We start from the raw sequence: 25591 nt of genomic DNA, 5'->3' as shown, positions 1-25591 counted from the left end.
CCTACTAGAGCAGATAGGATGGGCACACTCCAGGTGCCTTCCCTTAAACATCTTGTGGGTCCTCAGTAGTGTGCCTTTTCCATTGTAGCCCCTGCCCCATGGAACACCCTCCCTCCTGAGATCCAACAGCCCCCCACCCCTTAACCTTCAAGAAAGCACGTAAGACCTGGCTCTTCTCCCACGCATTGGGATAGGGTGAGTTAGAGTGAGAGAGAATGCATGGGTTGCATTGGGGGAGTATGGCTGCAGTGCCAGGTTTTTCTGTTTTCTGGTTATTGGTTTTATTGTTTTTGGCTTTTATTATGTATATGTTTTATTTTTTTTATTCTTGGTTGTAAGCCACCCAGAGTTTTGTTTAAGATGGGCGGCTACACAAATATTTTAAATAAATAGATACACATTCCCTGGGCTCTATACAGCCTCCAAGTGTCCCAAGTGTGTTCTCTGGAACCTTGAGAAAATTTGATTACCACCAAATTTTAATTTTGAATATATAACCAGAGGATAATAATCTTAACAATATGAGATTTTAATTAAACTGCCTTGGCCCCACTCATTTTGGACATCACTTGAGGGCCTGGCAATTTGGGAAGGGTTTGCTGGTCCAGATGAAAGCCAATCATTCTGAAAATGACAGTCCAAGCATTTGATAAAGTCTATATTCTCAGTAAAAATTGCCCTAATCCTGGAACATGATCTGAATCAGAGAGCAGAATTCCAATTCAGAATAAAATGGGGGCCCAGCTCAACCCACTAACTAAAAGAGAAGAAGCAAATTGCATCAGCTGAATAAAAGATAGAACATGGTTGGTAAATTCCCCCCACTCCATCCTAGTTAAAAAACAGGCAGATTATGAGATTAGAGATCTCGTAAGAAAAAAAAATACATACCTGGCAATCAGTCATTTGGTAAAGATCTTTGTAGACCATGTAGACTTGGAAAGAATTAATACCTATTTACACAAAAATGAATTAATTCACACAATAAAAGGAGGTTAAGAACTACCCGATATCATAAGTACAGATTTCAACCAATCATACATAGAGAGATTTTTTTATTTTAGGGCTAATAAACTAACAATTCACTTTCCACACACCAGGGATAGGCTATTTTTTTTTAGGCAGCATATCTCCAAATGCTGGCGTGTGTAGTGAGCACACTCACAAAATGGCTCGCTAGAGAGATTTACCTAGTAAGCATAGCCAATCACAAAGCCAACACTCCCACCTCATCCACTCACAAAAAGGCAACCAATCCTGAGGAGGCTGGGCCTGTTTTACACCCCTCCCCAGCTATGGGAACTCCCTGGTAACTTTGGGCTAATTGCTCTTGATCAGCGGAAGAAACAGGAAGGTCTGTTAGGAAAGGCACAGGATGAATGACTGGATGCGTAATGAACAAGTCTTTATTACAGCCATCAACCAGAAAAAGAAAAAGGGAAAAAACATTTTAACACCATCTAGTGTTAACACAATGAAGCACAATGAACACAATGAAACACAAAAAACACAACTGTCCATCTCTATACATTTTCAAACAATGTGAGCAGATCGGTGTGCTGCGTTACAACACTTACAATATTTAAAGATGCATCATTTGATTCTGACAATAATTTATATAAGAAGTATCTCTGGCTCTGGATCATTCTGCTTACTCATAAACACTGAAATAAATCCTTTGATTGAGCAGTTGTGTTTTACCCCCATGTTCAGACTGTCCCACTCCTCCCAACATCTCTCCCTGGAGATCCTGTAAGGGGAACGCTGCGTGGCCTCCAAGACCCGGCAGCAGAATCTGCACCTCCCCTGGCCCAGGCAGTGCATCAACAGTACCACAGTTATGGAGTTGTGCCTGAAGACAAGCTGAGATTGAGTTCCCGGAGACGTAGCTCAATCCTTCCCCAGGATTTGGATCCTGAGAAGAGAACTGCAGGCTAGAAGAGCTAATTCCACTGAATCACACTGGAAACAGGCAAAACAACCGAAGGCTTGGTTCATATTCATTTATGATTTTTGAACAGCCTTGCAGCACCCCAAAATCATTAGATGTTCATAGCCAAGGTCAAGTAGAGAGACCTCCAGAGCAGACATTTTGCTAAAAGCCACTGCGACAATACATAAGATGCTTAACAGTATGCCCAAAGGGAAGAGAATCATCAATGAGATAAATAGACTTGTCCAAGAACAAGGTGAAGGTGTTATTGTGTGTGTGTGTGTGTGTGTGTGTGTGCGCGCGTGCGTGCATGTGCGCTAATCAGCCAGTTACTGATTAGCAACGGTTGCTTGTTCAAAATAAGCCATATAGGAAGGAAGGAATACAGATCACACGATGCAACTAACTCCATAAAAGTGTTGCTGGCCCACTTGCAAATGTTTGTCTTCTGACACCAACTCCCCTGTGATCACAGAAATAAAGCAACTTCAAAGCATTCTTCAGTGGTTGGTTTTCCTGGTTATTTGGGATTCAGGAAACTCCCCAACAGCCTCCTCCCCTCGCTTTGTCCCAAAGCTCTTATTACAAACCTTGCTCTTGCACCAGACTTTCGAGTTCTTCCCGGATTCCATCATACCAGTCGGTGATATCCACATGGAGAGAGTAATCGCAACAAGATTTGCTCTCTGCTGCCTCTTTCCACTTTGCAAATGAAGTTAATAAACTGGAGCCAGGTTCTGGAAGGACATGGTCAACTGCAAGGGGAAGCACCCGTTTGAATAGCTAATATTGATTTCTGTACATTTTGAAATACATAATCTAGGTGAGCAATTGGTTTCCAGAGGCTTGAAAGATTACTCCTAAATATTTGAAAATCTTGATCTACTCATTGGTATGACCACCTAGCCACCAGATTCACTGTTCTGGAAGTTTAGAGGACATGAGGACCTTGGTCTTAGCAAAATTTATTATTATTTTCTCCTCACTCAACAGGGGTCAAAGGCACTTAATGGCTGTCTGAAGGGCCTCCCGCTCTAGGAAAGAGCAAACTACTGCACCAGATGAACCTGTGCAAAGCCCTCCTGCCACAGCTGCTCTACAAAGAGAAGCCAGTGCTGGGACCCACCAGTCCAAATTGCAGCCTTTAACTCTGCAAGTGAAACAGGTCTTTTCCTGGTTTAGACTGCGTAACTATGTCTTTACGGAGGTGCTATCCAGCTCCAAATCCACTCAGGGGCTGTCTGCACACATGAAGTGGAAAAGTGACCTACCCAGAGGTCTGTGGGAAGAGGGACAATAGATAGTATTTGAAACAGACAAACTACCACCTCCGAAACATGGCTGGGTGCTTTGTATAGGTGCCATTATCGTGCTCTGCCATGATATTCTGATAGCTTTCCCCTTTGTGTGTATGTGTGTGAACAGCTGCTTGTATAGTTCTTTCAGTTCAATAACTCAAAGCTTGAGCAAGAAACTGGGTTCTCCTTATACAGCTTAAAATATTGGTTCAAAGACCTCCTGGAACTCACGGTCAAATCAAGCATGATGCATACTTGAAGATCTTCTAACAATGGAGGGTTGTGGGCAGTTAAGAAAGAGTTTAATTAAATTGTCTGAGTAGCCCGTACAGTGTCATTTGATGCCCCACCCACTCTTGCTGGTGGAATAACTTAGCTGGCTCTGATGTAATCCACCTGGTGATCGTATTGCTTCCAGATAAAGTTTGTTTAAGCTCATGTAGTCTCTTCAGTAAATCCCGCTGCTTGCAGCTTGTGAGGCTCCAAGAATGCCAATTATGTCTACCTCCAGAGGCTCAGCAGCCCTCCCATTTTATCTGAGGAGGCTACTCCCAAGGGCACTCCTGCTTCAGCATCATCATACCTACAGCGGTGCTTAAAAGTCTGTGAACCCTTTGGAGTTTTCAATATTTCTGCATAAATAGGACCTAAAACGTGATCTGTTCTCCATACAAGTCCTAAAACTAGATAAAGAGAACCCAGTTAAACAAATTAAAGCTAAAAACATTATATTGCTTCATTTATTTATTGAGGAAAATGATCCAAAGCTACATATTTGGATACATATTTCCATATTTTCATCACATTAAAAACAACGTGCAATAGTTGAATGAACCCTAATAAAGATACACTATTTGTTCATAATCTTATTTTATGACAGTTGAGAAAAATGCTTCATGTCTTGTGGGCAGGCAATCATGCCTAGGATTCATGTTCAAATGCCTCCTTAGGACCACTTCATGGACTGACTGGGTTTACACATCACTTTAAGCCATGATTTACATAACCATGGTTTACTGAATAAGGCAGAATTGGTTGGGGTCATACAGCTAAAGCCAAGCAAACCACATTATGTCTTAACATGTTATGTGAACCAGTTCACTGCAGGGAGGGGGTTTCAATACACTCTATTGTTAGGTATACACACACACCTAAAATGTAGAGAACAAATGAGGCAAATGAGTGATTACATGGATGAATATCAGATAAAGACAGATGGACCTGCTCTTCCTGAATGAACACTTCAAGACGGAAACACATTATTTGATGTTTGTTTATTTATCTATCATATTTATACAGCTGCCCATCTCACACAAAGTGACTCTGGGCGGCGTACAACAATTAAAAAGAATAGGTAACCTGGCCCCATGCCACGAAGGGCTCTAAAGGTCAAAACTAGCACCTTGAATTGGACCTGGAAGCAAACTGGCAACCAGTGCAGCTTGCGGAGCAGAGGTGTAACACGTACCGCTCTAGGGGCACACACAACTGCCTACGCTGCTGCATTCTGCACCAGCTGAAGCTTCCGGATACTCTTCAAAGGCAGCCCCATGTAGAGTACATTACGGAAATCCAAATGGGAGGTGACTAGGGCACAAGTGATAGTGATTAGGTCCCTCTGATCTAGGAATGGGTGCAACTGGCACACAATACGAAGCTGTGCAAAGGCCCTCCTAGCCACGACTGCCACCTGCTCTTCAGGCAGGAGTCATGAGTCCAGGAGGACCCCCAGATTGCTCACAGGGTCTGTCTGGGGCAGTGCAACATCATTCAGTACCAAAGATGGCATAGCCCTAGCACCAGAAGGGCCCAAAACCCAAAGCCACTCAGTCTTGCCAGGGTTCAGTTGAAGCCTGTTGTTCCCCATCCAGACCCCCACAGCCTCCAGGCACTGGGATAAGACATTCACAGCATCACTTAATTCTCTAGGGGCAGAGAAGTATAGTTGGGTATCATCAGCATACTGATGATACCTCACCCCATGGCGACGGATGAGCTCACCCAGCAGCCTCATGTAGATGTTAAAAAGGAGGGGGGAAAGCACCAAACCCTGCAGTACCCCACATAACAGGGGCCGAGTGTGGGATCTCTCCTCCCCAACCACCACCAACTGGAATTGGCCCCGGAGGAAGGAGGTGAACCAGCACAACACAGTGCCGCCCACCCCCAATCCTCTGAACCAATCCAGAAGGATACCATGGTTGATGGTATCGAAAGCCGCTGAGAGGTCAAGTAGGCCAAGGATGGATGCAGAACCCCCATCCCGCCCTCACCAGAGATCATCCAAAAGTGCAACCAATGCTGCTGTTTCCATCCCATACCCAGGCCCGAATCCTGACTGAAAGGAATCCAGATAATCCGCTTCATCCAAGGCCCTCTGAAGCTGTTGCACAACCACCTTCTCAATCGCCTTCCCCAAAAAGGGGAGGTTAGATACTGGATGAACATTGTCCAATATAGTGGGGTCTAGCGATGGCCTCTTGAGGAGGGGGTGAACCAAGGCCTTCTTAAGAGGTGAGGGAACAACCCCTCACTCAAAGATGTATTAACCATCGCTAGAACCCACTCGCACAACACCCCCCGAGCTGCTTTCACAAGCCAGGAGCGGCATGGATCTAAAGAGCAGGTGGCTGAGCTCACAGCTCCAAGGGCCCTGTCCACTTCCTCAGGTCCAACAGGTTCAAACAGTTCCCAGATAACAGGGTAAGACTCCTCCCTAGTCACCTCCACTGGAGCTGCAGCAAAGCCAACGTCCAACTGAGAACAAATCCGAGCAATTTTATTCAACAGATGTCGGGAAAATTCCTCCGCGTGTCCCTGAAGAAGGTTCTCCAAGCCATCCTTACCCAGGAGGGCTCGTGTCACCTGAAACAGGGCTGTGGGGCGGCTATCTGCGGACACAATAAGGGTAGAGGAGTAATGACGCTTCACTGCCCTTATCACCACTAAGTAGGCATGAATAGCAGCTCTAACCCATGTTCGGTCATTAGTCAGACTAATGTTACTAATCTGTCCTTAATGTTATTGTAATGATAAAATAATGTGAATTATGAAGCTGTTTACTGAAATCACAAAAAAATAGGAAAGATATTAACAATATCTAAATTACCATGGGTGATCTATACCAGAAATAAAATATATTCTTTCTTCCCTCTTAAGAATGTCTGACACAGACTGAGATTGTCTGTAATATTACTGTAGAGAGATTTAACCTCAGCTTCTTCTTCTGGAGAAAGGCATGGAGCTCCAATACTTACTGACTGTGGTTGTGCCTCCGGCCAGAGCAGCCTTCGTCCCTTGATAGAAGTCATCAACTGCTGCTAAACCTTGAACGGACTTCTGCAGAGAGGTATTGCTGTCAATACCCCCTGGAATAATCATCAAGCCGTTTGCCTCAATAGTTTTCACTCCTCCAGGAACAATCAAATTCTCTCCAATTTGTCTAACAAAAAGAAAGAAGGATTGCTTACTCTTTTATCTAGGAATGCTTCTAACCTGAAAAATCTCAATTATAAATTTCTACTTTAAAGAATCACCTGTACCCTCACAAAGTTAGGTTCTGCCCTAAAAATCACAAAGTACCTTGATTCCCAAGAGAGCTCACTGTATTTTTAGACTGCAAATTCTGCAAACGAAGCATTAAGCCCCACAGCCTCAAGAACCAATCTGAACGCTGCTTAAATTAGGGGCAGGTAGTAAGTTTATTTACTTACTTACTTACGTACTTGCTTATGTACTTATTTAGGCTTATAGACCACTTCAATCATAAATGATTCTCAGTGGTGTAATCAACCTTTGTTGATAGAAAGCTTTTTTAAAAACAAAACAAAAAACTTCAAAATTAACAACAGTCATGTGTCTTATCCCTATCTACCAATTTAGGCTTGTAAAACAAAACAAAAAAATGTTTGTGGGAAAACTAGATTGTATGTAGAAAGTCTATGAATCCAGCTTTACTACTGGGATCAAATGGTGGGATGGAGCATATGAACAAAGGCATCCCGTTCTTTCATTTTAATGGTGGTCCTCCGAAGACACAAGTATGTACCCAGCTCCAATTTGCGAACCTCAAGGAATCAGCAAAATAAAAGTGAACAGCTCCTGTGAACAAAAGCTCAACAATCCGTAATTTAATGCACTTGTGGAGCACTAAGATTCCTTGTAGTTTCTCACATTACTGTCATAATTCCTAGTACTACAATTAGGACATATTTTTGATGTAGTCCTGAAACATTCAATCTAAGAGCACGAAGGCAAATGTTGGAGGAATAACAAAAATTATTCGCATCTTTGTAAAGTTTAACTGGGTTGCTGATTTAGAAATATAACTCTCCTATAAGCTACCTCATGGAATGTAAAATTACTGTGAATATTCTTAAAATAAACATGTAAGCCTTTAGGATCCAACCAGCAAATTCTGGAATATACAGATGCTGATGTATAAAACTATTTATTACAGTTGTCTGTCAGTTTCAAGATAGTCTTAATTCCAAGACAGATTGGAGCAATTTGGAAGAAAGTGTCATTTATATAAGATGATTCAAAACCTCTGCACATCTCCATCCCTATTTGTCCCTCTAAAGCCCTATGATGCTCACATCAGAACGGGGAACCCAGCCCCCTCATCTTGTATCAAACATGGCAACAGAGAGGTGATCGATACACCATCAACTAAACACGATTCTTGGAATATAACCATCATAGGTCATGCCAACTGAGTATCTTACATGGATGATGAGATCATAGGAATGGGGGGCGGGGGGAAGAGACACAGTTGGGCATTGGCTGAATACTAGAGAGCCAGCCAGAGAGATCAGAGACAGGTAGAACAGGATGGATTTCAGTCACTCTGCTGGTGTTAAAAGAGCATGTAGAGTTTGGAGCATTGCAGATGAGTACGGACCAGGCCTTAGAAACACTGAAGGTCCTGTCACCAGAAGGAACAATCCTGAGAGATCAAGATGTTGCATCAGAAGAGGAATTCCTACCTCCTTGCTGGCCTCCCACCCTCCTTCTGCGCAGGACCAGTCTGTTCCTATGCCATGGAGAGTTGGTACAATAAGGCCCAGCTCCGTGATGGAAGATCCCAGGCAGGCTCCATCTTTAGAGAGCCAGGGTAGACTAGTGGGGAAGGTGTTGGACTGGGAGCAGGGAGACCCGGGTTCTAGTCCCCTCTTAGCCATGGCATCTCCCTTATGACTTTGGGCCAGTCCTTCTTTTTCAGCCAAGAGCCCCGGTGAAACAATGAAGGTCCTGGACTAAGAATGGAGAGACCCAGTTTCTAGTTGCCCCTCAGCCATGGAAGCTCCCTGGGGAACGTTGGGCCAGTCGCTCCTTCTCAGCCCGCAAAGTTGCTCCTGGGAGGAGGCATAGGAGAGCGAGCAACAGGCACGCTGCCTTGAGCTGCAGCACAAAATGCAGGACACAAATCTAACAGATACATCAACTCCTCCAGGACGGTTTCATTCAGAAGGAGGCAGAAACAAAGCAGCAACAGCCGCCGCCATCGCCGCCGCCTGGTTTCCCTGCAATCCTTTTCCCGAGGGGCAGCGGGAAGACCCGCAATCACCAGCCAGCCCCTGTCAATTCTCCCTAACAGAAGACAAGAGAGAAATACACATCCTGAAAGGACAGCTTTTTAAAAACATGGCCGGAAGACTCCTTCCAGCAAAAAGGGAACTCCATTTTTCCTGACCAGATCTGGAACCCAAATCCATTCCTTGGTGGGACCCTGTACTGCCCTAGTTCTATCAAGGAGCAGCTACTGCACCTTTGTGAAATGGCTTCAAAAATGCTAACCATGCCAGCAAATAAATGGAAAAACAAAGTTCAGTGCATTAAAATAGTTAGGCTACTGGACTAGATGGGGGCAATCCTAGTTCAAGTCCACCCTTTGCAGTGGAAATTCACTGTAGAGAATCAGGGAGATGACCTTGAGGGAAATAGGCAGGAACCGTTATATAAGCAAAGAGGCTGAAACATTTCTTAAATCCTGGGAAGCAAGACAGTATTTGGAAGAGACTCAAGCTATAACAACAGAATCTTGCAAGCCTGATTGCACTTTGCCCCCCTCCCGCTTTCATCCCAGTGAACCAGGGAGGAGCCCGTCTATCTCAATAAAGTGTAGTTCTGAACTTCCCATGGAGTCTGTTTCCTGAGCTGAAGGGGTGACCTGTACTGTGTAGGACCGGCCATTGTCTCGCAGCCCCACTGTAATGGTATGTGGGAAGGACCTTGAGATTCTGTTAACGTAGCCTTACAATGAAGTAGAATTAGCCACCTTGTTGTGTTTCCTGTCTGGTCTACCTTGGACACTGACATCAATCTTGCAAGTCTGAAAGTACAAATCTCCCGCCGTCTCTTTTTACAGCCTGATAAGTGAAGGTGGATCCTTTCTAAGCTTCTTTCTTTTCCCGTTATGCAGTTGCAGGGTCCCCCCGCTCTTATCTGATTGTTCCCTAGGCAGCATCTCTTCCCCCCGTCTCCCAAGGTCATTCCCACATACCATTACACTCACTTACTTCGTAAGAATGTTGCTGTGGGGATAAAATTAGAGGAGGGGGTACACTGGCCACCACCTTGAGCTCCTGACTAAAAGGTGGGATACAAATCACACCACATCAATCAATAAATAGAACATAATGATGCCATGACACAAATCACTGACCATCATGGAACCACCTTTGAAGTTAATATCCCTGACATGAACAAGAGAACAGGCCCCGGAAGCAACACCCTGCTCTCCCTCCAAAGGAAGACAGATGAAGAGAGACTAAAAGCACTAGATGAGAGTAACAAAGAGGTGCAGAAAATATTCTGGGCTGGGGAAATGCAAAAACAGCTTGGAGGCTCTGGCAGGTGAAATATACCCTGGGCATTCAGGAGGGAAAAAGGACCTCTCAGGGCATCAGATCCCTAAAGAACACAGAGGAGACAAATCTGTTCTGTGAGCAGGCAAAGAGAGAGTCATGAGGCTTGGTCAAAACTGAGGTGCTATAAATGCAAACAAACAAAAACAAAACATCAGCAAATACTTTTAATTTGACTGTACAGATGTTGAGTTTGGTTTTTTTTTAATATGTCGTGGGACCTTTAGTCTGGAGAATTCTTATTTCATATTCTGATTTTACAGTTGTTTTATTATATATTACAGTATGAACTGCTGTTTCTAATTCAGAGCCTGCACTGTGGTGTCTGTGCTATGGTTAGTTATAGGCACATGATAAATTTACTGCCACTACTTCTACTACAACAGAAGTATGCCAATCAGACCCACTGACTTGGGAAGTGAAACATCGGGAGAGAGATAGCTTGGCTCCCTCCTAGCTGATTAAAAAGGAGCCCTGGTGCAAGTTAATGCTTAATACTTCACCTCCTGCAAATTATTTAGTTGCAACTGCCTCAAGGGCTGCTGCCACTGAGCTCCAAGGTCCCCAGAGGTGCAAAAGAGATGTGCAACCGCAGCTTTCCTAGGTCCGGAACTCGGCTGCCTCCTTCTCAAAAGGGTCACAGGGAAGGGGCTGACTAGGGCGGTCCTCGGGCTGGCTGCAACGGATGCCTCTGCAAGCTTCAAGCACCTTCTTTACCCAAACAAGCTGGGCCCCTGCACGTGGGATGCCCTAAGGATGCCGTGGAGGGTGGGGGGAGGTGTCATGTGACCTACCAGCTGTGATGCCCAACGGGGCTTAAGTGGCCGGATACATTACAGAACTTTACTGCAGTTCTCCTAAAATGCTAACTATTCAAGGGCGTCCTAGATGAATTGGCAGCTATTGTGTGCTAGTCAATCCATCTCCCTCTTTACCTCACAGCTCTGCACCGGCCTCTGGTTGAGCTGCACCCTTGCACCCCAGTTGGCCAGGGTCACCCCTGCAATGCCCTCGCCCCTGGGTCCTGGGGCAGAATGATCAAGGCATGCCCAGCATGTTCTCTTCCTGGGGCATTTCTGATGCCTGAGTGGGGCTTCGGCGCAGAAGCGAGAGGCAGAAGCTGCCTTGGTCACTGAAAGGAAGACTATTGTTTTCCCCCCAAATGGGGAAATCGAAGAGCTGTCTGGGAATACAGCACAAAAAGCAGATTAATTTTTCTACCTTCTCTTGGAGGATGGTCTTAAATTCAAGGCTCCCTTCCCTTGTGGTAAATACAGTAAAACTTTTAGGCCCAGTCCTAACAGTCCACTTATCCAGTTAATTTAATTACACTTTTGTCTTGTTTCATAGTGCTTTTCTTTCACGTATTGTTGTTAGCCACCAAGAGATATTCATTTAAGATGGACAGCCATGTACATTTTCTAAGTTAAAAAAAAAATCTTGTATCACTAAAGATTCAACAGACAACTTGCAACATTTACTAAATGTAGTTGTGTCAAATCATTAGGAATCTGGTATCACAAATGATAAAAACAAGAAGCTTTCTAAATCAAGTTAAAGTCAGCAGAAGTTGCTTTCTAAACTAAACTGATTTGCATTTCTGAATGCTAATTGGTTTACCAATTTTGCTGTTCCACAAATCACTGTTGCTAAGGAAAAACTGCCAAGCAAAAATATTCCAAATTGTATGGTAAAGACTCATCAGCCTAACTCTTCCAATGTTGTGAATTAGATCTCCAAGACTTTAGTGCAATTTCCCTTTGCAGAAGAGGTGAGACATAATGTATCAAACAAACAGCATTTTAAAATGCAATAAGCATTATTCTCTGTGTGATAGTTCATGCTATAATCCTTGCAATTCAGATTATAATAATTTAACCTTATCACTTTCTGCTTTTTGCCTCTCTCTGTATATCATTTTTTAATTCAAGGTATTGAAGCTTATTAAATCAAATAAGCCAGAACATCCTAGGCTCCATCTCTTGTATCACTGAATGTACAAAGAAATTTCAGTGTTTTGAAACTAACTTTATAAGTCCATCTTCCACGTACACATCTGCATAGAAGGAGTGGTCATCGTTGATAATTCGTCCATCTTTAATGAGTAAGCAATCACTCTGAGTGGGCAAAAAACAGAAACAGTGAGGGTAAAATTCAAAGAATTAGATCATACAGTTTATAACATAACTTCAGTGTCTAAAAGAAGGGGTTACTTACCCATCCTGGAGTCTTCTGAGAGGTCTTCTCCATGGGCAGAGCTGCATTCAGGACCTGCCAGAGTTTACAGAATTGTGGAGTAGAAGCAGCCCTGCCCCTCAGGCACACCAGATACCTAAACATGGCTCCTGAGGTGAAGCCCTTCAGTTCCTGAATTGACAGAGTGGATCTGGGAAGAAATAGTGCGGTTCCTTGGTACCAAGGAGTGTAGGGTGGTGGGTGAATTCAGAGATGACCATTCAGTTCTTCTTCACTGTGGTCTGTCATTCACAAATATGTGGGTTCTTCTAAGGCTGTATCTCTCTGAGAGCAGAGGTCCAGTCTAAAGTGTTAGATGAAGGGGGAAGGCTACACCCAGGTAGCTGGCAACCATGCCATTTCTCAGAAGGAAACTGCAGATATTCCACTGCTTCCAAGGGGGCACTGATGTTTACCCAGCTGATACCATCCTTTCAAAGAAACACTTGGGAAGAAGATAGTACAACTTAGATGGGCCTCAGAAAGCCAAGAAGCCGCCCTGAACCCTTGGGAATGATGTCTGGTCCAAGGAGAAGGCAAGTGCTCTTCAGACAGAGAGAGAATGGAGCAACACTTTCATCAATGCCACAGGTTTTAGAAAAAAAGAGATTATCTGGGTGAAGGACTACTGTATCCTCATGAAGTGAAGGGAGAGATGTTCTCTGCACAAGTCATATAGTTTTCCTGCCTGGCAAGCCAAGATTCTAGCTGCCAAAAATACCATATCCCATAATATCAGGTGAATAGAGCTGGTAGCTAAGCTGGTCAGCAAGGACACTGTTGCTTCCAGCCAGATGAACTATCAGGGGAAATATGAATGCATCAATACTATATCTGTAACACAAGATGTACAAGTGGGCAAGACCTTGTATTAATTTCTTTGTTGATGTATGTGTTAACTGTAGAATTGCCTAATGCAACCCAGACAATCTGGCCTTGGAGATGATCTTCAAAGGATCACACTACCTTCTCAATGGCACTGTTACTCTAAGCTAAGTGCTTTTAATGTTGATAAACTGGAGCTGAGTTTCCACCTGGACAGAGATGCATCAGCAGTGAAGACCTGTATCTAGGATGGAGGTGCTGATTGCATGTAATCAACCACCAGCCTAAAGACATGTTTGGATAGAGAGATGCGAATATCTGTACCCCAAGAATGGAGTCAAGTACCTCATCCATAAATGGCACATCCAAAGATAGGTGAAAGTAAGACCAAAACTGTGGCTGCTATATAGTCCAGTTGTCGGAGAACCACAAAGGAGGAGGAAATCTTGTATATGAGAGGCTGAAGCACATCAATTCACAGACAGCTCCCTTGGTGATATCAATTGTTGCTCCATGAACTAGACAATTTGTGCGTGAAGAAAAGAAGATGTCTTGTAATTAACCAGGAGACTTGAGTTGGTGTGATGAAACACCTAACCTTGGAAACACAAAGGAGGCAGCAAAATAGTTAAAGGAGGAATCAGAGCCATAAGAGAAGAGATTTTTAGGAGGGAGGCTACATGAGAAAGAGACTCAAAGTAACTCTGCCTAATTACACAGAGTATAAGTTGTATGGGAGATACATGGGAGTTGTATGGGAGATACTATGATAGGCTTTCAAAATTCTGTTACTGTACCCTAATAGCAATAAAATCTTTCCAGAAATCCAAGTGGCTCTTGTTTTCCAAGTTTGTCAGCCTTGTGGGGCTTGCCAACTATGGACTGAAAAAGCTCAGAAATAGACTGTGCAACAATAAGAAAAATAAATGATAACTTGGAGATGGACAAGTGTGACAACGCATGCATAATTCAAGAGAAAACTCTAAGGGCATTGGAGAGATGGAATGGCAAAATACAAAATCAATAAAGGGACCCATCACTAAGAACCAAAGGAAGGTCTGATGTTTGAAAGGGAGAGAAAAAGAGCAAGAGGGTTAGTAGACAACTGGCAAATCAGTAGGTACACATTACATCCCTTTCTGAAAAAGAGGAAGGATAGTAATGACTGAGATCTTCTTGAAGCAGAACTCTTCAAGAAATAATTGAGACAATGAAGATTCCCTATAGATCTGAGATCGCATCATTCTACCAATCTCTTCTCCACAGAAATGAAGGTCTCCAGAAGAACTCAAGCCCTTGGTCTCCAACTTAAGTATCAGCTGACACTGTAGATGAAGCCAAATAGAGTGAAGAGGTACAAGAAGCATAATCATCATCTTCAGAGAGAGCCTGAACCCTTCTGGATGTTAAGTGGGGCAGATTCTTTGTTTTAACAGCAGTAGAAAAAGTCTGAGGGCAAGGGGCCTCTGAAGATGTAAGCTGATGATATAAACACTGCTTGATAGGAAAACTGTTTTATCTTTGGGCAAGAAGCCACATAGGGCTAGACCTGGGATGCAAGGACACCTCTAAGGAAAGTCCTGAAGGCAGATCTATGCTGGGGGTAGTGTAAACATACTGTTCAAGGCTGTCTGCCATGCAATCATTCTGGACTGTGGCTAAGCAGAAGCAGATGAGGACACAATGGAGCAGAAGGCCAACACATGGAGCGATGTGAATTGCCAAACCTTGGCTGGCCCCAAGAAATGCTGAACCTGCTGATCAAAACAATGGTAAGGGTGACGCTGTGAGGAGCTGGAAGAAAATGAAGGCTGATGAAAATGTAGGGAACCAACAGAAATAGGGAAGAAGAGTGCAAGTGGACCTTGGTAAACTCAAAATGAAAGGAGGGGAATGACTTGGTCTTAGGGTGGAAAAGGGCAGACCTGTCACTAACCTCTCCTTCTGAAATAGAATTCTGGATCTCAGAAGGGCCTGGAGAGGACAGTTTTCTGTCCCTAGCAGAGACAGGACTGACAGCTGTGGCACTGGAGAAGAGGGACTTGAGGCAAGACAGCCTTTGTCCCTTCTGTTTCTTCTGCTTCTTCAGAATTAGGTGGAACATGCCTCCTAGAATGCCTGTATGCCCAAATCACTGGGTGATTTCCAGTGCCAGCGATGGCACTGTGGAAGGCTGGAGATTGCTTGTAGGAAGTGGGAAATGTAAGCACCCCTGAGAAAAGGTGAGAAGGTCTCCAGATCATTTTTGGGACATGGCAAGAAGCTTTGGAGGAAGATGTGGGAGCTACAATAACTTCAGCTCCTGATGCTCAAAGAGCTCTCCCAAAGGGTATGTCACAAGCCACAAGCACTGGAAAACCCTGTTCAGTAAATGGCTGGCCCTGCCTGTAACCGTCTGTCGCAACAAAGGATTATGCCCACTGAGGCTGGTGCTGCAAAATGGGGCTTTAGGCACAGGCCAGGCGACTTGCAAAGGAAGAATAAGGCTTCCTCCTCAGTGAGGAGAAGTGAAAAAGGAGTTAAAATAAAGCCATTAAATATAAACATAAAATTATCCAAGGACCCTCAGGAGATGAAGGATTAATGTCCTAATGCTTTGCTGGTTGAAAAAGAACTAAGCAGACTCAGCAGAAGCAAAACCTGATTGGGTGGTGTGCATGGAAGGTGGGGCTCTCTCCCCCCAACAAATCTCTAAATTCTAGAAAGATCTACATTGGGCCCAGAACAGACACAAAGGTAGGCTGCGAATCACAGAGACCACGTTGTAACAGCTTCCTCACTCAAAAGGAGGAAGGCTTGCATAAAAGTTCGATGCTGGCAAAATAGCCACAACAATAACAACCTTTTTATTCCCCCCACCCCACCCTCCAATGCTCTGCCTGGCTCTTTGTGTAAAAGAAATTTCTGACCGTTCTCATTGTTTTCTGTTATTCATCAGTCCTGCAAGAGATTCTGACTAAATACCTCTGGGCTGTAGGCTCAGAAACAGGCAATTGCTTTCATCCTGGGCTCAGGAAAACAATGTGGTCTTTCAAGTGCGGTCAACCAGAGCTCAGTTTGACCTGAAGAAGGCTTTAAGGGTCTTACTGAACTAGACCTTCCATTAACCATGACTTTTTTTTTTTCGTGCCTTCAAGTCATTGTTGACTCCTGGCAACTGCCTGGACTAGTCCCTGCAGTTTTCTTGACAAGATTTTGGAAATGGTCTGCCATTGCCTGCTTCTTCCTGGGCTGACCCAAGGCCACCTAGTTGGCTTTGTGACTAAGGCAGGACTAGAACTCACCATCTCCCAGTTTCTAGCCTAATGATTTACCCATAACACCAAACTGGCTCTCAACCATCACACACACACACACACACACACACACACACACACACACTTATTTAATCTGCATAGCTGTTCTCTCAAAATGACTCAAGATGATCTGGAGGTTGAGTCATGGCAACTGGACTTCTTTTCTTTTTGGTTAGAGACATTTCGCTACTTGTTCAAGCAGCTTCTTCAGTCTAAAAAAGTTGGTTAGAGGGACCCCATAAAAGTCTTCCAGGGTGGCTGTGTTTCTTACTAGCATGATAGGCTCGTTGAAGGGACTATCAAACCCAAGGCAATTCAACAAATAAACAATGAGACAGTATCATGAACCCTCCTGACCCAAGGCTTGGGGGGAAAACAGGTCTTTAAGGCTTTATGAAAAGCAGGTATAGTACAGATCTGGAACTATTCAGTTCTGGGGGGGGGGCAGATATTCCATACGGTAAGTGCAGCGACAGAAGACACATCTCCTGGGTCCCATGAGATGACAGTACTTAAGAAACAGGACCTGGAGCATGCAAACCCTTTCAGGTCTTATTGGACAGGCAGAGATGATCAAAGACAGGCAGTCCCACAGACAACCTGGCCCTGGGCCATGCATGACTTTAAAGGTATCACCACTGCAACACCATGCCTCCCATCCTGAGCTGGTCTAGAAGGATATCATGTTCAATGTTATCAAAGGCCACTAAGAGATCAAGGAAAGTCAGGATGGATGTACCGTAAAATGTTGTTCACAAGAGTGATCAGTGCCATCTCAGTCCTATGCCCAGAAATGAAACCTGACTGAAACAGTCCAGAAAAACTGTTTCCTCCAGAGCCTTCTGCTGGCTGACCACCTTCCCTACAACCTTCCCCAAACAGAAGGCTGGAGACAGGCAGGAAATTATCCAACACCATCAGATCCAAGGATGGCTTCTTGACGAAGGGGAAGACAGAAGCTTCCCCTCACCACCGCTTGGACCCAACCATTAGTTTTGCTGGAGAGCCATACCTACTATTGCTTTTTTAAAGCTTGTCCAAAGATGCCTTTTCAATTTTGCAACCATCAATTACATTAGAAGATTTCTCAAGGTAACTTTAGAACTTTATACAACCTGTGCCAATATCAAGTTGCCTACCTAGACTTTTAGTAGCAATTCTTTCAACATTTTGTACTGGCATAAAGTCTTTTTTTAATTCTGATCAAACATATGTAGTGATTTTATTATGAGGTATTTTGGACACCAAGAATTCTACTATAAAATCACAGAATCACAGAGGTGCAGGGATCCAAACTGAGGCATTCCTGACACAGCAACTCCTTCAATCTCACTTTAGAGGACTTGGCTTCCAACCCCCTGATCATCGGTGCTGCTGTTCTTGTCACCTCTTCTGATTTATCTGAATCTTTATGAACATGTGGGCGATCATAACTCTTGAGGTGGAGCCTGGACAATGCAGGTAAAGGAGAACTCCTGCTACTTGGGATTTGAAACTCTACTTCCACTAAGACCCCTGAATTGCAGTTGCATTTTAGCAGCCATGTGACTTGTATTCAGTTTGTGACCAATGATTCCAAGTTATTTTCACACCTTTAATCAAGCCTGCTACCCCCCATTCTTTTCCTGTGCAAAGTTTATCAGATTCTTAAATGAAGACTTTTTCATGAGTCTCTTATTAAGTTTCCTTAATTTCAGCCCATTTCTCTACCTAACCAAGATTGTTTTATATATTATTTCTGCCTTCTGGGCTATTCACTATACCTTCTAGGGTATTTGCTACCTGTGTCTCCTGTAGATCTAACCATTTGGTTTGATTATGTGCCATCAAGTCAGCGTCAACTCTTAGCAGCCTCTTAGATTTCCTCCATGATCTGTCCTTAGCCTGGCTCTTCAGGTCTTCTAGTGATGCATCCATTGCCATGGATCTGATAAGCTCTCTCTCAGTTCTGTCACCAAACTTATCAAAAGAAATATCGAAGGATCAGGGACCAAGACTCCCCCTTCCCTAATATAGCTCTCCAATTTAAAGTTGTTGTTCAGTCATTCAGTTGCGTCCAACTCTGTGACTTGATGGACATCATTTTGCCAGGATGTTCTGCTAGCCACTGCTGCTCTGAGATCCTGCAAGCTCCTGCTTGTGTCATCGGCATCTGGCCACCTTGTCTTCAGTGATCTGATTGCTTGTTTCCTTTTCATGTAAAATAGGTTTAATTCGCTGACCTCTATAATCAATCTTCCGAAGCTATTTCTATGTATAATGTGATTTTGATTGTGTTTCCCATCTGTTCTAACGTCTTCTCAGATGGCTCTCCTTGAATTTTTCTTTTCCCTGACTTCCCAAAAGTTAGCCTCTTGTCTAGAAGGGAAACGTTATACAATCTACTGCATATTTCTGACTGTCTACCTGAACTACCTTTAATACCCAGTATTATTAATGGCAACTAATGAGTTCAAATAGGCCAGAGTTATGCTTGCCACCACTAGAGTGGAAATATCAAACCAGAGCTCTCTCTAAACATTTCACAGAATTAGAGAATAATAACCAAGATAATCTATTTCCATTTCAGGAACCCAGGAATTCAGATGGCCAGACAACTTCTCTTTGAACAGCTCCAGTGCAGGAGGGTCCATTATGTCCTGTGGGAGTCTGTTCCGCTGCTGAATAGCGGTTGCCATTAAGGGATGTCCCACCAAAATCTACTTCCTTATACACTAAACCGCTGTTTCCTGTCCTGCCTTCCAGAACAACTCCGAACAACATGCCCCATCCTCTACACGATCCTGAGGAAAGGGAAAGACAACTGTTGGATCTCCCCAGAAACATCTCCAGCAACACCTCCTGCTATTCCCCCTAGGCTCTCCCTTCCAAGTCCCCTGCTGTCTTGGTTGCTCTTCTCTGCACAAATTCCAGCTTCCAAATGACCTTCCTAAAATGCTCAGAACCGGAGGCAGTAATTTTTGGTATGATCTGACCAGACCAATGCAAAATAAAAAGAAGCGCGACTTCTTCTGATCTCTCTCGGTCGATGCAGCCTAGGACTGTCGCTGCTTTTTTTCAGAGCTGCATCACATGGCTGGTTTATAATCCACCAAGGGCCTTTTGCCTGCCCTGCTGCCCAGAGTGGTTTCCTGCCATCCTATAGTTGCGCAGAACCTGGCATTTGCCCCTGCTGAAATCCATCTCGCAGGTTTTTGCCCACTGCTCCATCTTCTCAAGATCCTCCTCAGTCTCCACACTGTCCTCTATGGTATTCGCTCATCAAGTACGAGGCGGTCGGCAAAACGGTTAAATCGTGTTTGTAAGCCCTCAGTCATGTCACGTAGAAACACGCGTAAAAGCAAAAGCCGTGCAGCATTTTGTGGGTTTAATTGTGTGCGCTGCCCGGAGTCGTAAGTGTGAGGTGGGCAGCTATATAAATTTAATAAATAACAAATAAATCCCGTTCAATTCCTCCTTCAAAAGGTGATTCCGATGGGCTCTTCGTTGCCTGCCCAAAGTGTTGTGATTTAATTTCTCAGTCGGAAAGCAGCCGCAGGGCTCTTGGCCGCCCTGGGTCCGTCGCGCTGGGAAAAATACGAGCGCTAACGGGGGGCTCCCCGCCTCTGTCCGGAGCAGCCGAGGCTTCCATTCGCGCCTCGGTCCTTCCGCCGCAAGCCGCGGCCAGCTCTCGCCTCGCCTCGCCTCGCCTAGCCTAGCCTCGCCTCTCTTCCCTCCGCCCCGGCGAAGAGCCCCAGCCTCCCCTTCCCTCCGGTTCTCCGCGGCGGCCGGTGCCTTCCGAGCGCCGCCCAAGCCGCACCCGGCTCCGTTGCCTCCGCGGGCCAGGCAGACAAAGCCCAGCGCCCGCCCGGCCTCCTCGAGGAAGAGCCCCTCCCCGTCTGTCAGCCGCCCCCCACAACGCCGCCGCCGCCGCCGCCGCTCACCTGCCGGAGGACGCCCTCGGGGTCCTGGAAGCGAGCCATGCCCGGCGAGCTCTCGAAGCGGGCGGCGGCGGGCGCCCCTTCCTAACGACGGCGCGAGGGGCTGAGCGGGAGCGCGGCGGGGCTCGGCGAGGGGCGGCGCCGGCCCCCGCCCTGCGCAGCCCAGGAAGCGGAAAAGGCCGCGCCCCACCGCCCCCACCCCCTACCGGCGCTTTCGCCGGCCTGGCCGGCCGGGACCCTCCACATCCGCTCGCCTCATCCCCCGCCGCCGGGCCGGGCTGGGCCCGGGAGCACCGCTGGCCATTCACCTGCGATGCGGCAGGAGCGGCGGCGGCGGCGGCGGCGGCGCTGCTTCTTGCAAAGGGAAAGGCCTCTCCTGCCGGGGCCTGGCGGGCGACGGCCGCCTCCGCCGCCCCGACAGGGTCCAGCGAGAGGAAGCCGACGGGCCGGCGCCTCATTGCCAGGAGCCCGAAACGGAGCGACCCACTCCTCGGTCCTGTGGAGCTGCAAAAGGGCTGGGCAGGCATGGCAGGAGTTGGGGGATATTAGCTGGGGACCCCAGTTACTTAACCTCTTCGGGCAGGCAAGCATTTTGCCGGAGTGTTTCGGGCGCATGTGGGCTGTTACTCCACATCGTGTGCAGACCACGTTTGGGGGGCCGCCTTAATCTGAGCTGCCTCTGCCGGGGCAAAGCATCCTATTTCAAGTCTCTGTGTCACGGCAGCAGGTGTGCCCTTACCTTCCGCACAACCCTAGAGGCAGTTTTACCTTTCACCGTCAGAAGCCAGCCCTCCAGAAACCCTTCCTTGAGCACATGAGCCAATTAATTTAGGCATGGCTTTTTCTCAGTCAGAACACCTTCTGAACGGCACAGCGCAGGTTCAGAGGCAGCACTGTGGCTTTTCAGGTGTATCTTGACTCCTGGGCCCAGCTCTAGCCCTCACAAAGGGAAAGAGGGACTACGAGACCCAGGCTGGAAACTATGGCCCATTAAGGGATCCTGAAGGAACCCGGAAGGAAGGTTCAGCCTTGAGACGGCTGAGGGAGGTCACGCGGAGGGCAAGACATCTCCTTGGCCCCAAAATGCGGGCTGCAAATCATGGATCTGAGTTACAGGAAGGTAAATTCTAATTGGGGGAGGAGACTAACAGAGCAGTTTGACAGACAACCAAATACCCAAAGGAGGGGACGGATGTCATCCGCTGGGGATGCTTTAATTTGGATTTCTGCCTTGAACCCCTGCCTAAACAGCCCCTTCCACTACGAAGACTTTATGACAGATGAGCACAGCCAGAAGGGAAAGAAGGCTAAACAACAAGGAATGGACTAGAAAACCTTTTGTTTGCATTCTAGGCACATTTCAAATTATGACAAAACTGGGGAAAACACTCGTTCCACAGACACGATGGATTTCGTGGATGTTTCTGTGCTGAGAACTCAAGTCTCCAGTAAGTTGTGGTTTTGGAAACAAGATGCACTGTTTGGGGAGAAGGAGATTCCGCAGTGCTGGATTTCATTTTTCCTCTCTTGTGAGACTGGCTAGTTGCACTTGAAGGAGCAGTTTCAGAAGCTGAAAATGTTTTTTCTAAAGTTAAAATTCTGTATCTAAGGATCACAATTAATTAGAAATTTATACACACACACACACAACCACCACAGTGGTTTTCAGGGTAAGTAACAGTGTGCAAAGCACAGCATGAGAAGCACTGAGCCACAGGAATTAAAAGCAGGAAACGTGTTGCCTTTCAAGACAGAGCCTTCCTAATCTAAACAGTTGAAAATCAAAGTTCATTTCTAAAATTAATACGGTTTCACAATCAAATGGGAAAACATAAAAAACTCACATGTCAATAATAATAGAATCTTGTCTCAAGGCTACAAAGAACCACCCAAACCATGAACACCCTTTTCCAGTGATTTTTATGAAACAAGGGATCACAAAACACTAAGATTTCTTGCGCAATTTGTTTCTGTGGCTTGCATGGAAAACTTTCAGTTATGATTGTATATTAAACATGATTCTAAACAGTTTTAAAGCTTTTGTACTTCCAGTGGGAGAGGAACACAACTCTGTCCCTGAACAGATGTCTTCAGCTGTGTATGTCAGTCGTGTGCAACAGGGAAAAGCTAGATCATCACCAGTCTGGTGTCGTGGCGAAGGCACCAGGCGAGAAACCAGGAGACTGCGAGTTCTGGTCCCGCCTTAGGCATGAAGCCAGCTGGGCCAGTCCCTCTCTCTCAGCCCCAGGAAGCAGGCAATGGCCAGCCACTTCCAAAACCTTGCCAAGAAAACTGCAGGGACCAGTCCAGGTAGTCACCAGGAGTCAACACTGACTCGAAGGCACACACAGAGGTCATCACCAAAACGGTGCTTAACTGAGTTTTCTGTTTAGCTGGGGAAATACTCTCCTCTGGCTAAGGGGTTCCTTAACCACAATCTACTACTGCAGCGGCTGGATTCACACGGCACAGGAAGCCAAACCAAGCTGTTAATGATAGCTGGTGTGGGTCTTCCGGGCTGTGTGGCCGTGTTCTTGAAGTTTTGTTTCCTAACGTTTCGCCAGCACCTGTGACCGGCATCTTCAGAGTGCAGAGTGCAGGAGCACAGACAGGAGCAGTTCTCTCTGTGCCACTCTGAAGATGCCAGTCACAGGTGCTGGCGAAACGTTAGGAAACAAAACTTCCAGAACACGGCCACACAGCCCGGAAGACCCACACCAGCCATCGTATGCCGGCCGTGAAAGCCTTCGACAATACATCAAGCTGTTAATGTTTAGTATTAAGAGTGAACTAACTCCATGTTACTGTGCTGCCCCAGTGACTCCAGTCTGCTCAGGTTTTCCTGAAGGAAAGGCTCAGTAAGACAAAAACTAGTGCTTATTCATCGAAATCTGGAACTGCACCCCAACGTTAGCGAAGGGGCTCGTCTGGATTTGCTAAACTCTCAGCTTCCGGATTCGCCATTTCCACTCAAGCATTATGCATTAGCCACAAAGGGAAGAAACCCGGCAAGGCGACCGAGGGCCGTTTTTCCTAGTGGACGAGCGGAAGGGCCGAAACCAGGCGCAGCGGAGCTGACCGGCCCCCGAGAACAGCGTTTCTGCCCGACCGCCCTGCAAAGCACAGGGAGGATGTGCACCTCACGTCGCCCTCTCGCCCCCTCCCAAGGCCCTGGACTCCGCGGGTGCGCCTGAGACTGGCACGCGAGGCGGGGGGAGGAAGCTTCTCAGGCGGAGCGGAAGGGACGCGGGGCACGCAGGCAGCAGCTGCGGCGCCAATGCGGCCGCGGCGCCGGGCTACGCAGGGAGAGCTGCCCACCCGGCCTGCCCAGGGCCCTCCCTCCGGCGCCAACCGGGCCCCCAGCCCAAGAGGACCCGCCCGCCTCTCCTCACGCCCCGCGGCCTTACCTTGCGGTCCTCCGGGCCGCGCCAGGGCTCCCCGGCGAGCGGGCGCCTGAGCTCGAGGCGGAGGGGCTGGCCGTCGGCCTCCGCGCGGGGCGAGCTGGCGGCGGAGCCGCAGACCTCGCCGCTGTCGCTGCCCGCCTCGCCGGCGCGGTCCAGCAGCTCGGGGCGGCTGCCGCTGCGCGGGGTGCGGGCGCCCTTCTGGCCCACGCTGTAGGCCTCGAAGTCGATGGTCTTGTTCTCGAAGGCGCCCTCCACCGAGGCGAACATCCCGCCGTACTTCTGCCGGGGCGTCTGGGCCGCCGTGCCGGGCCGGGCCAGGTACACGGGCAGATCGTCGTCCTCGGCGTCCCGGCCGGCCTGCCGCTGCCTCCCGGCCATCCTCGCTCGCTCGCTCGCCCGCCCGCCGCTCCGGGGACGGGGACCATGCAAATGCGTCCGCGGGCGGGGGAGGCTGACGAGCGCAGCCGCGGCGGGGCTGGCGGGCTGGCTGGCTGGCGGGGCCTTTCCTGCCGCCTCCCTTCGGCGGACCGGGATACTCAGAAGCCGGCCTGGCGGTGGTGAGGCGGCGGGCGCCCGGCCTCCTGCTCACGAAGCGGCGGCGGCTGGCACTGCGTCCGCCCGGAGCTTCGGCCGCCAGGCAGAGGCCGGCCCTTCCGCACGGGCGGGCCAAGAGGAACAGGCCAGTCCCGGCTCTGGAGCTCCGGGGGCGGACGACCTGGGGGCCCCTCCGGCTGAGGCGAGCGCAGGACAGCCCATCCGAGCCTCCGGCGCGAAGAAAGGGCCCTGGGCTGCCCAGAGAGAGTCGGCTGGCTCCTCAGAAGCGCCGCCACCGAAGGCTGGTGGACGAGGGGGCCGCGCGTAGCCAGGGCCAGCGCCGCCTCCTCCGCGGCGGAGGCCGGGAAAGAGCAGGGCCAGAGGTGCCCCCCCGCGCGCAGCCCCTCCCGCCCCGAACTTTAACTCGTGGAGCGGCGGGGCGGAGGAGTAGCGAGAAAGCTGCGGCGCGCGAGGGTCTGAGGCCCAAATGCCGCCGAGGGGGAGGCGGGCGAGGGAGGCAGCGCAGCGCAAGAGGGCGGCCCTCGGAAGAACAGCCGCCCGCCCCGACCCTCGCCCGCGCAGGGATAGTCGGAGCCGCAGGAAGGCGCCCGCGTCCGCGGCTGAGGCGCTCCGCTGCGCCTGGGTGGCCCTGCCCGGTCCCCTCCTCCCGCCGTCGCCCACGAGGCAGCCACGGCAGCGGGAGGTGGGGCAGTCGCCCTTGCTCAGGCCTTGCGGCTCCTCGGGAAAGGAAGAGCCGCGAGCCTGCCGCGGGCCGAGGGAAGGCGTTGGTCCCGGCACCGGACGCCCCAGCCGCTCGGCTGCTCGCGGGGAGCGGCCGAGGCGGGCAGCGGCCGGTGTGCTGGGCCTGAGATCCGTGCTGGGGTGCCCAGAGGAAGGCGGTGGGGGGGCACGTTGCTCCTATTGTTTAACCCCGCACCTGCGCCGCCCGCTCGAGCGGGGTTCAAGTCTTGCGGGGCTGAGCGGGGGCGAAGGGGCGCCGGCTGTCGGCTGCGGGCAGCGGCGGACTCGGCCAAGACGGAGCCGCCCGGCTGGCGCGCGGCTCCGGCCGAAGGGAGCTGTCCTTCAGCACCACGAGGAGCGCGAGAGCCGCGGCGGCGGCGGCGGCGCCCCGGGGGGCGGAAGGAAGGCAGCGCCGAGCTCAGCTCGAGACGAGAGCGCCCTCCTTAGCGGCGGGCGAACCCGAGCCCAGGAAGCGAGCGGTCTCCGCCGCACCACAAAAGACATCAGAGATGCCCGCACAGATCCAAACACCGCAA

At 48.2% G+C, this 25591-nt stretch overlaps 1 protein-coding gene across 1 annotated transcript in view; it reads right to left on the bottom strand.

The window, feature by feature from the left end:
- CRMP1 (collapsin response mediator protein 1) overlaps positions 1-24625 on the bottom strand; it is a 57240-nt gene extending 32615 nt beyond the window's left edge. The window contains exons 1-5 of the mRNA XM_088131266.1: positions 23784-24625; positions 12129-12217; positions 6489-6673; positions 2524-2688; positions 892-953 (exon numbers count right to left, since the gene is read on the bottom strand). Of these exons, the coding sequence (XP_087987392.1) occupies positions 892-953; positions 2524-2688; positions 6489-6673; positions 12129-12217; positions 23784-24158 (876 nt within the window). The 5' untranslated portion in view covers positions 24159-24625. The remainder of the gene's footprint in view (positions 1-891; positions 954-2523; positions 2689-6488; positions 6674-12128; positions 12218-23783) is intronic.
- Positions 24626-25591: the final 966 nt, after the last annotated feature.

This window comes from Python bivittatus, unplaced genomic scaffold, assembly GCF_059951505.1.
Source record: "Python bivittatus isolate LINGU-HERP-01145 unplaced genomic scaffold, Pbiv_v1 ctg000970_np1212, whole genome shotgun sequence".
Lineage (NCBI taxonomy): Eukaryota > Metazoa > Chordata > Lepidosauria > Squamata > Pythonidae > Python > Python bivittatus.
This window is presented reverse-complemented; position numbering and strand designations above follow the sequence as displayed.